General features: G+C 39.4%; 2 protein-coding genes across 2 annotated transcripts; both read left to right on the top strand.

Annotated features, from left to right (window-relative positions):
• Positions 1-5,503: 5,503 nt before the first annotated feature.
• Positions 5,504-8,960, top strand: LOC142179128 (sphingolipid delta(4)-desaturase DES1-like). Its single transcript, XM_075248949.1, has 2 exons — positions 5,504-5,784; positions 7,828-8,960. Exons 1-2 carry the CDS (start codon positions 5,611-5,613, stop codon positions 8,659-8,661), a joined length of 1,008 nt encoding a protein of 335 aa, XP_075105050.1. The 5' UTR covers positions 5,504-5,610; the 3' UTR covers positions 8,662-8,960.
• Positions 8,961-10,348: 1,388 nt separating this feature from the next.
• Positions 10,349-10,873, top strand: LOC142179129 (1,4-dihydroxy-2-naphthoyl-CoA thioesterase 1-like). Its single transcript, XM_075248950.1, has one exon. It carries the CDS (start codon positions 10,364-10,366, stop codon positions 10,832-10,834), a length of 471 nt encoding a protein of 156 aa, XP_075105051.1. The 5' UTR covers positions 10,349-10,363; the 3' UTR covers positions 10,835-10,873.
• The last annotated feature ends 2,430 nt before the right edge of the window (positions 10,874-13,303 follow it).

Raw genomic sequence — 13,303 nt, 5'->3', positions numbered from 1 at the left:
ATTTTCTTTCAGACTCTGTTTGTAGTAAATTTTAGAAGCGCGTGAGTTATGACTCCAGATCTGTATTGTATCAAATATGATGGGCTTTATGTTATTTTGCATTTTAGTTTTAGCATCTATTTAGCTTAATTGATTCTGCTATTGAAATTGAATAAAAATTGGTTTAAAGAATCCTCTAATGTTGGCTTGCCTAGCAAGTGAAATGTTAGGTGCCATCACGGTCCCGAAGGTAAAAATTTCGGGTCGTGACAAGTTACGAGGAAGGGGGAAACACATTTGGCTTCGATCACTTCAGCGCCGAGGCTCTTAGCTAGTTCTAGACCTACAATTATAGCTTCATACTCGGCTTCATTGTTAGTCAATTTCACAGTTCTAATGGACTATCTAATTATGTTACCCGCAGGTGGTTTTAAAACGATACCGTGCTCGGACCCTTTCACTTTGGAGGCACCATCCGTGAATAGGGTCCAGATCCCCGAGCTAGTCCCCGAAGTGAGCAACAATTCCCTTTCGACCTTGAGTATTAAGGCCAGCATAAAGTCGGCTACAAAGTCTGCCAAAATATGAGATTTTATGGCACTCTGGGGTCTATACTCGATAATCTCTATGGCCCATTTGTCCAGCCATCCCGAGAGCTCAGGCTTATGTATGACATTCCTCAGCAGGTAAGAGGTTACGACACATATGAGGTGGCATTGAAAGTATGGTTTTAATTTCCTAGAAGCGCTTAGTAAGGCGAGCGCTAATTTTTCTAGGTGAGGATACCTTGTTTCGGCATTGCCTAGGGTTCTAGTAACATAATAAATATGAAATTGTGTACCTTCTTCTTCCCGAACTAGGACACCACTTATCGCCACCTCAAAAACCGCCAAGTAGAGGTACAGTTGTTCGTCTGCCTTCAAAGTGTGCAGCAAAGAGGGGCTTGATAGGTATCACTTGAGTTCTTCTAAAGCTTGCTGGCATTCCGGAGTCCAAAAAATATTGTTCTTCTTCAATAGTGAGAAGAACCGATGGCTCTTGTCCGACGGTCTCGAGATGAATCGGCCCAACGCGGCTATCCGCCCGGTCAGTCTTTGAAGTGCCTTGACGTTGTTGACTACAATGATGACCTCTATGGCCTTTATTTTGGCGGGGTTGATCTCTATTCCCCGATTAGATACCATGAATCTGAGATGCTTTCCTGAGCCGACCCAAAATGCATACTTCTCCGGGTTTAGCATAATATTGTACTTCCTTAATATGTCAAAGGTTTCATGCAAATGTTTCAAATAGTCCTCTGATCGCAGGGACTTGACCAACATATTATCAATATAAACTTTCATTAATTTTCCTATTTGTTCTTCGAACATCCGGTTTATTAGGTGTTGGTATGTGGCACCATAGTTATTTAATCCGAACGACATTATGTTATAGCAGTAGGTGCCGAACTTGATTATGAAAGAAGTCTTTCTTGATTGTCCGGGTCCATTCGAATTTGGTTGTACCCGGAGTAGGCATCGAGAAAACTGAGTATCTTATGTCTGGCCGTCGTGTCGATCATTCGATCGATGTTAGGCAAAGGGAAAGAATACTTTCGATATGCCTTGTTTAGATTTTTATAATCTACACACATTCTCAGTTTATTTCCTTTTTTAGGTACTACCACTATGTTAGCTAACCAATCCGGGTATTTAACTTCCCAGATGGAACCTATTTTTAGAAGTTTGGATACCTCATCCTTTATGAACACATGTTTGATCTCTGACTGTGGCCTTCTCTTCTGCTTAACCGGATGGAACTTTGGTCCAAACTTAACTTGTAAGTGGTTACCTCCGGTGGGATCCCTGTTATGTCTAGATGGGACCAGGCAAAACAATCAGCGTTAGCCTTAATAAAATCAATAAGTTTTTTCCTAAGCTCGGGGGTTAACCCGTGTCCAGGTATACCTTTCAATTCGGTAGGTCCTCGATCAATATAGCTTGCTCCAACTCCTCGGCCATTGATTTAGTGGCGTCACTGTCATCGGGTACTATGAATGATCTCGCGACACTGTAATCATTCACATCGTCCGCTCCGTGCTCTTATTTTTCCAGTTCGGCTGGGGAAGGTATGATTGCTTGCTATTTAGTTTCTTCTTTTTTGGTCGATTATGCGTTTCTTGATGTTGAAACCGCGGGCGCCGGGATCACTTCATCGACAACGAGCATTTCCCTTGCGACTGACTGTTCTCCGTAGACCTTCTTGACTCACCTCGGAGTGGGAAATTTCAGTGTCTGGTGTAAGGTCGAAGGTACCGGCCTCATGTTGTGGACCCATGGCCTTCCGAATAACGCGGTGTGCCTCATATCCCCTTCGATCACGTAGAACTTTATTTTTTGGGTTGTCCTGACAGTGTTTACCGGTAAAGTTATCTCACTTTTCGTGGTCTCGCACGCCATATTGAATTTATTCAATACCCAGACTGCTGGTACGATTTGATCATGTAATCCCAGTTGCTATACGACCCTCGATCTGATGATGTTGGCCGAGCTACCTGGATCAATCAACTCATGCTTAACCCAAGATTTATTGATAAGCAGAGATATTGCCAGTGCATCGTCGTGAGGCTATACGATGCCCTCGGCATCTTCGTCGCTGAATGAGATAGCTTCTTCCGAGACGTAATCTCGGGTGTGTTTGTCCCTTGTAATAGACACTTTTATGCATTTTATCATTGGCCCTTGGGGTACATCGACTCCCCCAATGATCATGTTGATTACATGCGTAGGCTCCTCTTGTTCGACCTGTTTGTTTTCATCCCTATTTCTGAAGTGGTTTTTGACTCGCTCGCTTAGGAATTCTCGGAGGTTCCCTTGTTGAACAATCGAGCAACTTCTTCTCTAAACTGTCGCCAATATTCGATCCTATGACTGTGAGTGTCGTGAAACTTACACATCAAAATTAGGATCTCTCTAGGAAGGGTCGGACTGCAACGGTCAGGTCTACTTGGTCTCTTTGATGCGCCCTATGGCCGACACAATACTTGCAGCGTCCACGTTGAAATTGTATTCCGATAATTTTGTCGCTTACCTGCTCCTGAGCGACCTGTCAAACCTGCTATTTCTCATCAGGCCCCGACCACTTGGTCCTCAGTCACTTCTCTTCTCGTTCCTTGTTGGGTGATGCCTGGATTTGTTTCCCCTCTGATCCGCGCTGTATGGCTGATATCAATCTCGGACCAGCCTCGGCTCCTGATCAATGGCTCTCTTAGATCTATCATCGGTTCTGATGGGGTAAACATATCCAGAAAGGGCCCCGAGTTGGTTGTCTTCGACCCTGATCTTCGATTGGTATCTGTTGTGGACGTCGGCCCAGGTTACCACTAGGTACTCCACCAAATTTTGTTTTAGCTGTTGAGAGGCCATGGAACTTCGGGGGTTGAGCCCCTGAGTGAATGCCTGAACAGCCCAATCGTCCGCAACTGGTGGCAGATCCATCTGTTCCATCTGGAATCTTGACACGAATTCCCTGAGCATCTCGTTATCCCTTTATTTGACCTTGAAAAGATCTGACTTTCTGGTCTTGACCTTGATGGCTCAGGCATGGGCCTTCATGAAAGCATCTGCAAGCATAGAAAATGAGTCAATAGAATTCAGAGGCAAGTTGTGATACCATATCATTGCCCCCTTGGACAAAGTTTCCCCAAACTTTTTCAGCAACACCAACTCGATTTCGTCATCTTCCAAGTTATTTTCTTTGATCGCGCATGTATACGAGGTTACATGATCATTTGGATTCGTGGTCCCACTGTACTTGGGAATGTCAGGCATTCGATACCTCTTCGGGATCGGCCTCGGTGCCGCGCTCAGGGGGAAATGCTTCTGCATAAACGTTTTGGAGTCCGGTCCCTTCAATATCGGAGGCGCTCCCGGGATCTGATCGACCCTGGAGTTGTATGTTTCTACCTTCTTGTCATTGGCCTCAATCTTTTTCTCGCCTGACTCCACCCGTTTCGTTAATGCTTCGAGCATCTTCATCACCTCAGAAGTTTCTCTGGGCTTGACTTCTCCCGGTTCCACGGCAACTTGTTCATCTCTCAGAGTATTTTCCAGGGATTGTTCGGGCTCGACCCTGTTAGGGGCGTAGCTTTGGTTCTGCAGTTATGTTATTGCCGCTTGTTGAGCCTGCAACGTTTCGAAAATAAATTCTAGGCTCACCCCATCATCTTCACCTTCGTGCGCTTCTCGAGCCGTTGGCCGGGGGCCCTCGCGAATACTATTTTCGGGATCAGTTGGCAAATTGATGTTGATAGCCACCTGCGAGTTAGCATCAGGGTATACCAGATAGTAATATTATTTACCTAATCGTCCGAAATTGTCCATACTGCCTAAGGACTCATGACCTTCCCTTCAAAATTGAACCATGACCTTACCCATGCAATTCTCAATCCTACACAACACATCGCACATCATTACTAGGCACCACATTATTATTCTCGCCGTGATGGCTTGACTCAACGTCAACGTTCAAGTGAGCAGACTGAGAGTTTGACATCCTTAGGCTAACCTGGAATTAAAAGTTCAAAGAACAAGCGTAAAATAGGGTGTGTTATGGATATTCGTATCAAATCAACACTATTATCCTTAGCCCCACGGTGAAACCAAACTGTTTACCCAAAAATGAGTAACAATTAAATTTGTACGTGGTTTAAAGGATATGTGGTTTAACTCAATACGAATAATTAAAAACAACTTGTGAATGAGTTAAAGATAAAATAAATGATCAAACCAATCACAATGTAATGACCAAGCCTGAACTTCAATTGAACAGTGAAATTCGTCCTCGATTAGACCCTCGATACAAGCTCGGTCGCGAGTGAAGAAAAAAATAAATGAATAATGCCTTGAACAATAGCTAGAAGATAAAAGTAAACTTTTATAGCTTTGATTTGTGTGTCCCAATGTGTCAGAATAAAGAAAACCTTCCCATTTATAAAGTATGAGAATTTCAGTCCTAGTACAAGTCTAAAAAAAGGTAAAAATCTTCTTTTTCCGGTAAATATTGATCTATAGTTGATACTGAACGAGATTCGCGTCGTAATATCCGGTTGAGCGCGAATATTACGGCTCCCTGCTCATCATGCATAACCGTTCATCGCATCCCCCGAGGTCGAGAAGTTATACTTGGCCCGAGTCCGTCATTTCACCATGTCCGACCGCAGCTACATTGTTCATTCCTTCCGAGTTTCGATACGAGGGGTTACTGGGCCTCGATTATAATCACTTTGAGCCGTGCTTCCCCTTTGTTCCTTCATCGGAGAATCGGGAAAAACTTTAGCCCGAGTTTACCCGAACACAATGTATATAGTAAAAAATCCTTATAATGATGTCTCTCTTTCTTCCCACGAGCGTCAAACAACTTTTTGGACAGATAGTCCATATGTTTGTTTTCTTTTGTGGGCCCTTTTCCAGAATATCATTATTTTATTGAAACTACATCTTGTTATTATTATTTTAAAAAATCTAAAACAAACCGCTAATTTAGCTATTAAACTTTACTACAACAGAATAAAGAAAATCTAAACAGCCATACAAGGGAAGGGAAGGTAGGTCCAAAACAGAGAAACAGAGAGAAGAAAAAGAGAAGCAAAAAATGGGATTTGAGGGGAAAAAGAGAGAAGATAAAGAAGAAGAAGGTGTATTAATGGCTAATGATTTCTTTTGGTCATACACAGATGAACCTCACGCTTCTCGTAGAAGACAAATCCTCTCTCAGTACCCTCAAATCAAACAGCTTTTTGGCCCTGACCCTTTTGCTTTCCTCAAGGTATATTCCCCTTTTCATAAATATACAAACTTTTATTCCCTTCTTATGTATTTTTCCAAATAATGCTGATATGAATTTGTTGTATTAATGATTTTGCTTAATGGGTCATATTTGGATCTGGATTATAAACATGGGTTCCAAAAGTTTGAATCTTTTTAATCATTTTAGTTTTTTTTATTTTATATATAGGCTTGCTCTGTTTATAATACATTGTGTTTTCATGAATCTGTTGGATTTGGCATTGTAATATGTTTCTATATATTGGATTCCTTTCAGAATTTTATTGATTAAATATGCATCATTTAACTGTGAAATTGGTAGGATTTCAATCTTTCAACTTTGCTGTAAAAGTGATTAAAAATCCTTTCTTTTTTTCACTTTTTTGAAAAAGGTAAAATCTTTTGCCTTTTTCAGTCATTTTAGAGAGTAGGGAAAAGCTTGCATTTAGATTCATGTGGTTTGGCACTTGCATAATGTTATGTTCCATGGACTTGTGGTGTCATTTTCATTGTTCTCAACAAGTTAGTTGTTAGGTTATTCATGTATTTATTCACACTGTAGATGCAATTTGATAATGAAAACAATGAACTTAACAGTGAAAGAATGCATCAAAGGGAGTGGCCTGTGGACTTACTTGTAGGAGAGGAGCTCTTTCTCCCCCTTCTTATATAAAAATAAGAGTTTAGCTCTCTTTGGACTGCTTTTAAAGGATATAAGGGGGAAGAGTCCTGCTTCCTTTAGTTTTGTTTTCACTCTTGTTCAACCCCTTACCCGACAGAGCAAGATTAGAGCGCCAGCTCGGGGCGGATGGCTTTCTTTTCGGCAAAAGAATCACCACCTTCCACGACAGAGCTGTTGGAACCTTTGGATTTTCGAAGGATGAATCCAGTGGTTCCCGTAGCTCTGCTGCGTAAGGTGGAGGTTTCTTTCTTTCCTTTTTTTTTTGTATAAAATTGCAAATGTTCAGCCAACCACCCTGACCCAGTGCTCCAAGCTTGCTCTATCCAGTAAGGGGTTGAGTGAGGAGTTAGTATTTATTCGCGCAAAGATGCCCCTTTGAAGCTGGAGTAAGGAATTGTCCACCTCATCACCCCTGTAAGTGGGTGAAAACCATGTAGACAAGGGTTTAAATCCTAGCAGAGACAAGAGACGCTAGCTGATTTGTTCCCATCTAACCAAGATTTGGTGTGAAAAGTTACTCGATAGTCGATACCAACCAGTTGTACCCTTTTCCGTTATAACTAGTAAAAAAAAGGTGCATGAAAACGCAAATTACTTCTGAATAAATTCAGAAATTATATGTAAGAACCATAGCATTTCGCGATTCATTGGTAAATCATTTTTGATTTTCTATTAACCAATTATGTGGAAGTATTAACATGGTTAAAAACTGGTTGAAGTCTAGACATAGCATGATACTTGTATTGGTGGGAGGTAACAAGTACTCGGTGGAATACCCAAGGTGCGTCAATTTAGACTCGCTGTGAATAGTTACCCAATACCTGTGCTGCTAGGTGGTATCCGGTGAAATAGTCGAGGCGCGTGCAATTTTGCCCTGACACCACTGTTATTATGAAAAAAAGGATAACTGCGAGAGAACACACGAGACTTCTCCTACTCTCATGTCAAACTGATTCCAAGATTTATAAGGCTGAGAGAAAACTAATCAGGATTTTCTTGACTTCCTTTTCTGGAACTCGGCCTTAAAACACAGACTATGTATCGAGAACTCTCTTACCAATTTTGTGCCTCTTCATGGCATTCAGATTGGATAGAAGCATCTTTTCTTACAAATTTTCTGTTGCAATGCTATGATTTATCGCTGATGTCTTCCGTGAACTGCTTAACTTATGGTGACAACAAAACCTCCTGTGCGAAATGCTTTGGTTTATTGTCTTGTAATCTTTTCTTATCAATAGCTACAGAAACCTAAAATGTTAGCAAGCTTTGAGGCATATGATTTTTCATGACTAATTAGATTTTACCATCCACCAAAATTTTCTTTTTTTGTTTTGTTTATTGATCTCCAAATATGCATTGCAGATATCAATGGTTGTTTTGCTTCAGCTTTGGTCCGCTACCTTCCTCCGTGATGCAAGTTGGCTGAAGATATTGATAGTTGCCTACTTTTTCGGCTCTTTCCTTAACCACAATCTCTTCTTGGCCATTCACGAGCTTAGTCACAACCTCGCTTTCTCTACTCCAGTTTACAACCGTTGGCTTGGGATATTCGCCAACCTTCCCATTGGTGTTCCCATGTCCGTTACCTTCCAAAAGTATCACCTCGAGCACCACCGCTTCCAAGGAGTCGATGGAATCGATATGGATATCCCAAGTCTTGCTGAAGCCCATGTTGTCAAAAACGTCATAGCGAAATCAATATGGGTGATTCTCCAACTCTTCTTTTATGCTCTTAGGCCTCTTTTTCTCAAACCTAAACCACCCGGCATGTGGGAGTTCACCAATTTGATTATCCAACTATCCCTCGATGGAGCTATGGTATACTTCTGGGGTTGGAAATCTTTCGCTTATTTGATCCTGTCGACTTTTGTTGGGGGTGGAATGCACCCAATGGCCGGTCATTTCATCTCCGAGCATTATGTTTTCAAGCCCGAGCAAGAGACGTACTCCTACTACGGTCCACTTAATCTTATGACATGGAGCGTAGGTTACCACAACGAGCACCATGATTTCCCGAGGATTCCTGGAAGCAAGCTCTTCAAGGTGAAGGAGATTGCACCGGAATACTACGAAAACTTAGAATCTTACAAATCTTGGAGCCAGGTTATCTACATGTATATAATGGACCGGACGGTTGGGCCTTTTAGCAGAATGAAGAGGAAGTTGTCGACAAAGATGGACAGGAAATCTGAATAGGTACTATGCTAGTGTTCTGTTTCTTTTTCCACTTCTTTCCTGTGTTGGTATGGATATTTCCTATCCATTCTTTGATTCTTAATTATTTTGTTTGTAACATTATTATAGCAATCCTGCATCATATGCACAGTAGATGTAGTCTATGTACTATATTCATTTTTATAGAATTTTTGTGACACTAACACTTAATTTTCTGTTGATGATATGTGTGACATTTGGAGCTAAGAAAAGATTAGATGAAAGATTTACCTTTATTTCAAAATATTTGAAAAATAAAAATTTACAGCTTCAATTAGAAATAGAGCCAGCCTACATCTTAGCAAGAAAGTCTTTTTATGTTTTTGAATTCATTGATGAGCTTCAAATCAGTTACTTGCTGAAAACAATTGCATGATTTATGGTAAAAGCTTGACTTATGGTGTCAAGTATGGTTTGTAGTTTTTTCCGTAAAAATAAAATTTGAACAAAAACACCCTTAAAATCCGAAAAAATTCCAGCATAATATGTTTGAGTTCGAAGTTTTTACATATGCAATTCCAGCATAATGTGCTTGAATTTTATAATATGATGAAGTTCCAATATAATATGCTGGAAGTTTATACGCAGGAGCTTCATAATCCAGCATGTTATGCTAGAACTTTCCGTGTTTCAGCTAGGGTATTTTTGTCCAGATTTTATCTCTGTATAAAATAGTGACTTTTTTTCGATGACTTTACAAATGCCGGCTATTTTTCAATTACAAGTCCGAAAAGTGGCTCGCCCGTGCTATTTTACAGCAAAATGAAAGGAAAACTCAAAATAAAACTACATGTTTGTTCTTTCGTTAGATTAAGTGGCTCAATTTTTCTTTTCCTATTTTCCTTTAGTTTAATTATTCGATATCTGAAACTCTATTGATCGACTAATCGAATTTGTACCGTGTAAAGCCTATTAAAAGAGAAACAAATTAAATTTATAATGTGTTAAAGCAGAAACTGCTTCAAAGGTCACATTTTCAATTCAAAATCTCCTAGGAAATTATTAAATGTTTGATAGTGTAGGAACTGTTTACAGGAATTATCAGAAAATAGCTGGCACGGATTCTCATGATTAGATTATGTGAAACAAGTGTTCTATTACACCTAAGAATTTAAGTTATATATATCGTCAGTAAATAATTTTTACTATCCGGTCACTCAAAAAATATTTACAGATAAATCTTTTTGAAATATGAGATTTGTAATCTTGAAAATGACAAAATATGTTACTTACTGCAACTGGTAAAAATAATTTAGAAATACTAAAATTTGAATATATAAAAAATATATGAAAAATACTAGTATAAAATACCAACCGGTCACTTTTTAGGTGATGTATTTAAAGAGTCTAAAAATGGAATAACATTAACTTATAAAATCAGTGCAATAGAAGCAATTATATCATGTCATTTATTTCTTTAACTGAGTTGTCAATTCATATTTAATAATCTCAAGATTCAAATTATGTGAACTTTGATTATATTTTAAATGTATCTTTAAATACACCACCTAGCCAAACACAATTGCATAATCTTTATCATCATACATCTTTGTTAATAGAATCAGATATTTTTATCGTTTTCTGCAAAAGTAGAAAAACTCCAAACCAATAAACAAACTTCTTTATATATATAAATTCATAAATCAAGAACTCAAAGAGAAAATCAAAGGGAAGGGAAAAAAAAATGGAACCATCAAATAATGAGATTTTAGATGCTCCACTTCATGAAGTTGGCTTTAAGATCTCAGAAATCTCCTCTCAAAAAATCACAGGCCATTTTTCGGTAACCGAAAAATGCTGCAACCCATTCAAGGTGTTGCACGGCGGAGTTTCAGCATTAATTGCTGAAGCTCTGGCGAGTATGGGTGCCCACGTGGCGTCCGGATTTCAAAGAGTAGCTGGAGTTCATCTAAGTATTCACCATCTCAAGAGTGCTCATCTAGGTGAATTTGTTTATGCTGAAGCTACACCTCTTAATATTGGAAAATCTATTCATGTCTGGGAAGTGAAATTATGGAAAAGTGATAATTTTTCAAAATTGGGAGAAGATAGAATTTTGATTTCATCATCTAGGGTTACTGTCAAGACTAACATGGCTGTACCAGAAAATGTCAAAGATGCTGCTCTGAATCTCAAGAAATATGCCAGGTTATGATTAGGTCTCAGGGCAGAACAAAACAGAGGCGGATCTAAGATTTAAGATTTAAATTTGATGAAATTAAGTTTAAAAATTTTTAATAAGAATTTGTCTTACTTTTGATATTATGAATTCAAATTTTGAAATTTATTGATTTTTTTGTTTTTATTAGTTGTATATCTTTTCCTTTTCCCTTTGTCTTCCTCAGTTCGATAACATTAATGTTAGTTTATTGTCCCTTTATTCTTAAATTGCTATTATTGCCGTTTAATTGCTACCTTGGATTCTGTCATCTTTTTATTTGTTGTTGTTAATACTTATTGCCATTACTTCTTTTTATCTTTTCTTTAGCCGAGGGTCTTTCGGAAACAACATTTCAACCCCTCCCCCCAGGGGAGGGGTAAGGATGTGTACATCTCACCTCCCTAAATCCCACTTGTGTGAATTCACTGGGTTCATTATTATTGTTGTTATTGTATGTCTCTTTCTTTCAATTTATGTAGCATAATTTGACTAAGTACGTAGTTTATGAAAGAATAAAAAACTTTTAAAATTTGTGGTTTAATTTTAGACATATCATAATATTTGTGTAGCTATAAAATTTTCAAAACTTGTAATTTAACAAACATGCCAAATATTTGTACGGCTATAAAAATTTGGTCTTAAAGAGTAAAATGAGAAGTTAAGTTATTTTCAACTTTAGAAATCTGATTTGTTTTAACAGATTAAAAAGTACGATTTCCAACGAAGAGCGTTGTATACAAGTAAAATCGAGTTCAATGCGCACCCCGATTTTCGGATGAGGCAAACAGAGCAAGGACGTGACTTCAAGGAATCATAATCAGAACCAGGAGCCTCTCGTATCAGAGTTCGAGAAAAACACCTACCCTCGGAGCCATCGAGACCACGTCCCCCGGATCCGGTTCGAGTCCCAAGACCTCGGAGAGCATTACCAAACGGTCGCACACGATTAACAAAGGGCCGTGATATCCGTGTCCAATCGGATACCATGGCATGAATCTCGGCCCGTATCGGCGGAAAATCAGTGACTAGCGAAAAGGAAGTTTTTTACCTTTCTTAAAATTGTATCTAGGGTAAAACTCCCCTACTATATAAAGGGAAAGTTAATTATTAATTAGACACACTGTAACACGCATACCTAGGCAATATACTTCTGTTCTCTCTGTTTCTAAAAGTTATTCAAAAGTTCTTATTTTTGTTCATAAGTTCTTCATAAGGGCAAGCTCGGAACCGAAGACAGGTTCCTTGTTAGTCTTAAACTGAGCTCAGACTCACTATCATCATTGGTTTGGCTATTTACTATATCTTTTATATACTTTACCTAACGTCATTAATCACTTTTATTGAATTAGTCCATATATACTTAAAACCGCATATAAATTCAATTGTTATCCATTTTTAAGGTAAATAGTTTGGCGCCCACCGTGTGGCTAAAGATAATAGTGGTAATTTGATACAAATTTTCATAACGCACTATGTTTTATGCTTGTTCTTTGAGATTTAAATTTTAGGTCAACTTAAGAATGTAAAACTCTCGGTCTGCCCACTTGAACATTGATGTTGAGTCTGGCCACCATGGCTAAAACAACAATATAATGCCCAGCAACGAGGTACCCCATGTTGACCCCAAAGGAGTCCCGATTGCGGACCCAATCAATGCCAACTCACATGTGGCCATCGATGCAAATCTATCGACCGACCCCGAGAATAGCGTTCGCGGAGGAGCTCGATCAGTAGCCCGGGATACGCACGATGGTGAAGGCGACGGGATCAATCTGCTGGTGATCTTCAAAATGTTACAAGCACAATAGGTGACGATAGCACAGCTGCAGAACAAAATTCGCGCCCCTAACAAAGTTGCGCCCGAACTATCCCGAGAAAACACCCAAAGGAATGAACAAACCACAGAAAGGCTGGGTGAAGATGAATTCGGGACTAACCCCTAAATAATAAAGATGCTTGAGGAATTGACAAATCGGGTGGAATCGGAGAAAAGGAAGATTGAAGCCAACGACAAAAAAGTGAAGACTTATAACTCCAGAGTTGATCAAATCTTAGGAGCACCCCCGATATTTCAAGGCCTGAATTCCAAGAAATTTATCCAAAAGCCTTTCCCCCCGAGCGCAGTACCGAAGCCGATCCTGAAGAAGTTTCGTATGCTAGAAATTTTGAAGTATAATGGAACCATGAATCCAAATGAGCGCGTTACTTCCTACACGTGTGCCATCAAGGGAAATGACTTAGAAGATGACGAAATCGAGTCGGTTTTGCTGAAAAAGTTTGGAGAAACCCTGTCAAAAGGGGCAATGATATGGTATCACAACATACCCCCTAATTCTTTTAATTCGTTTGCTATGCTTGTAGATGCCTTTGTAGAAGCGCATGTCGGGGCCATCAAGGTCGAGACCAGAAAATCGGACCTTTTCAAAGTAAAACAAAGAGATAACGAAATGCTTAGGGAATTCG

Source organism: Nicotiana tabacum, unplaced genomic scaffold (genome assembly GCF_000715075.1).
Source record: "Nicotiana tabacum cultivar K326 unplaced genomic scaffold, ASM71507v2 Un00393, whole genome shotgun sequence".
Classification (NCBI taxonomy): Eukaryota; Viridiplantae; Streptophyta; class Magnoliopsida; order Solanales; family Solanaceae; genus Nicotiana; species Nicotiana tabacum.
This window is presented reverse-complemented; position numbering and strand designations above follow the sequence as displayed.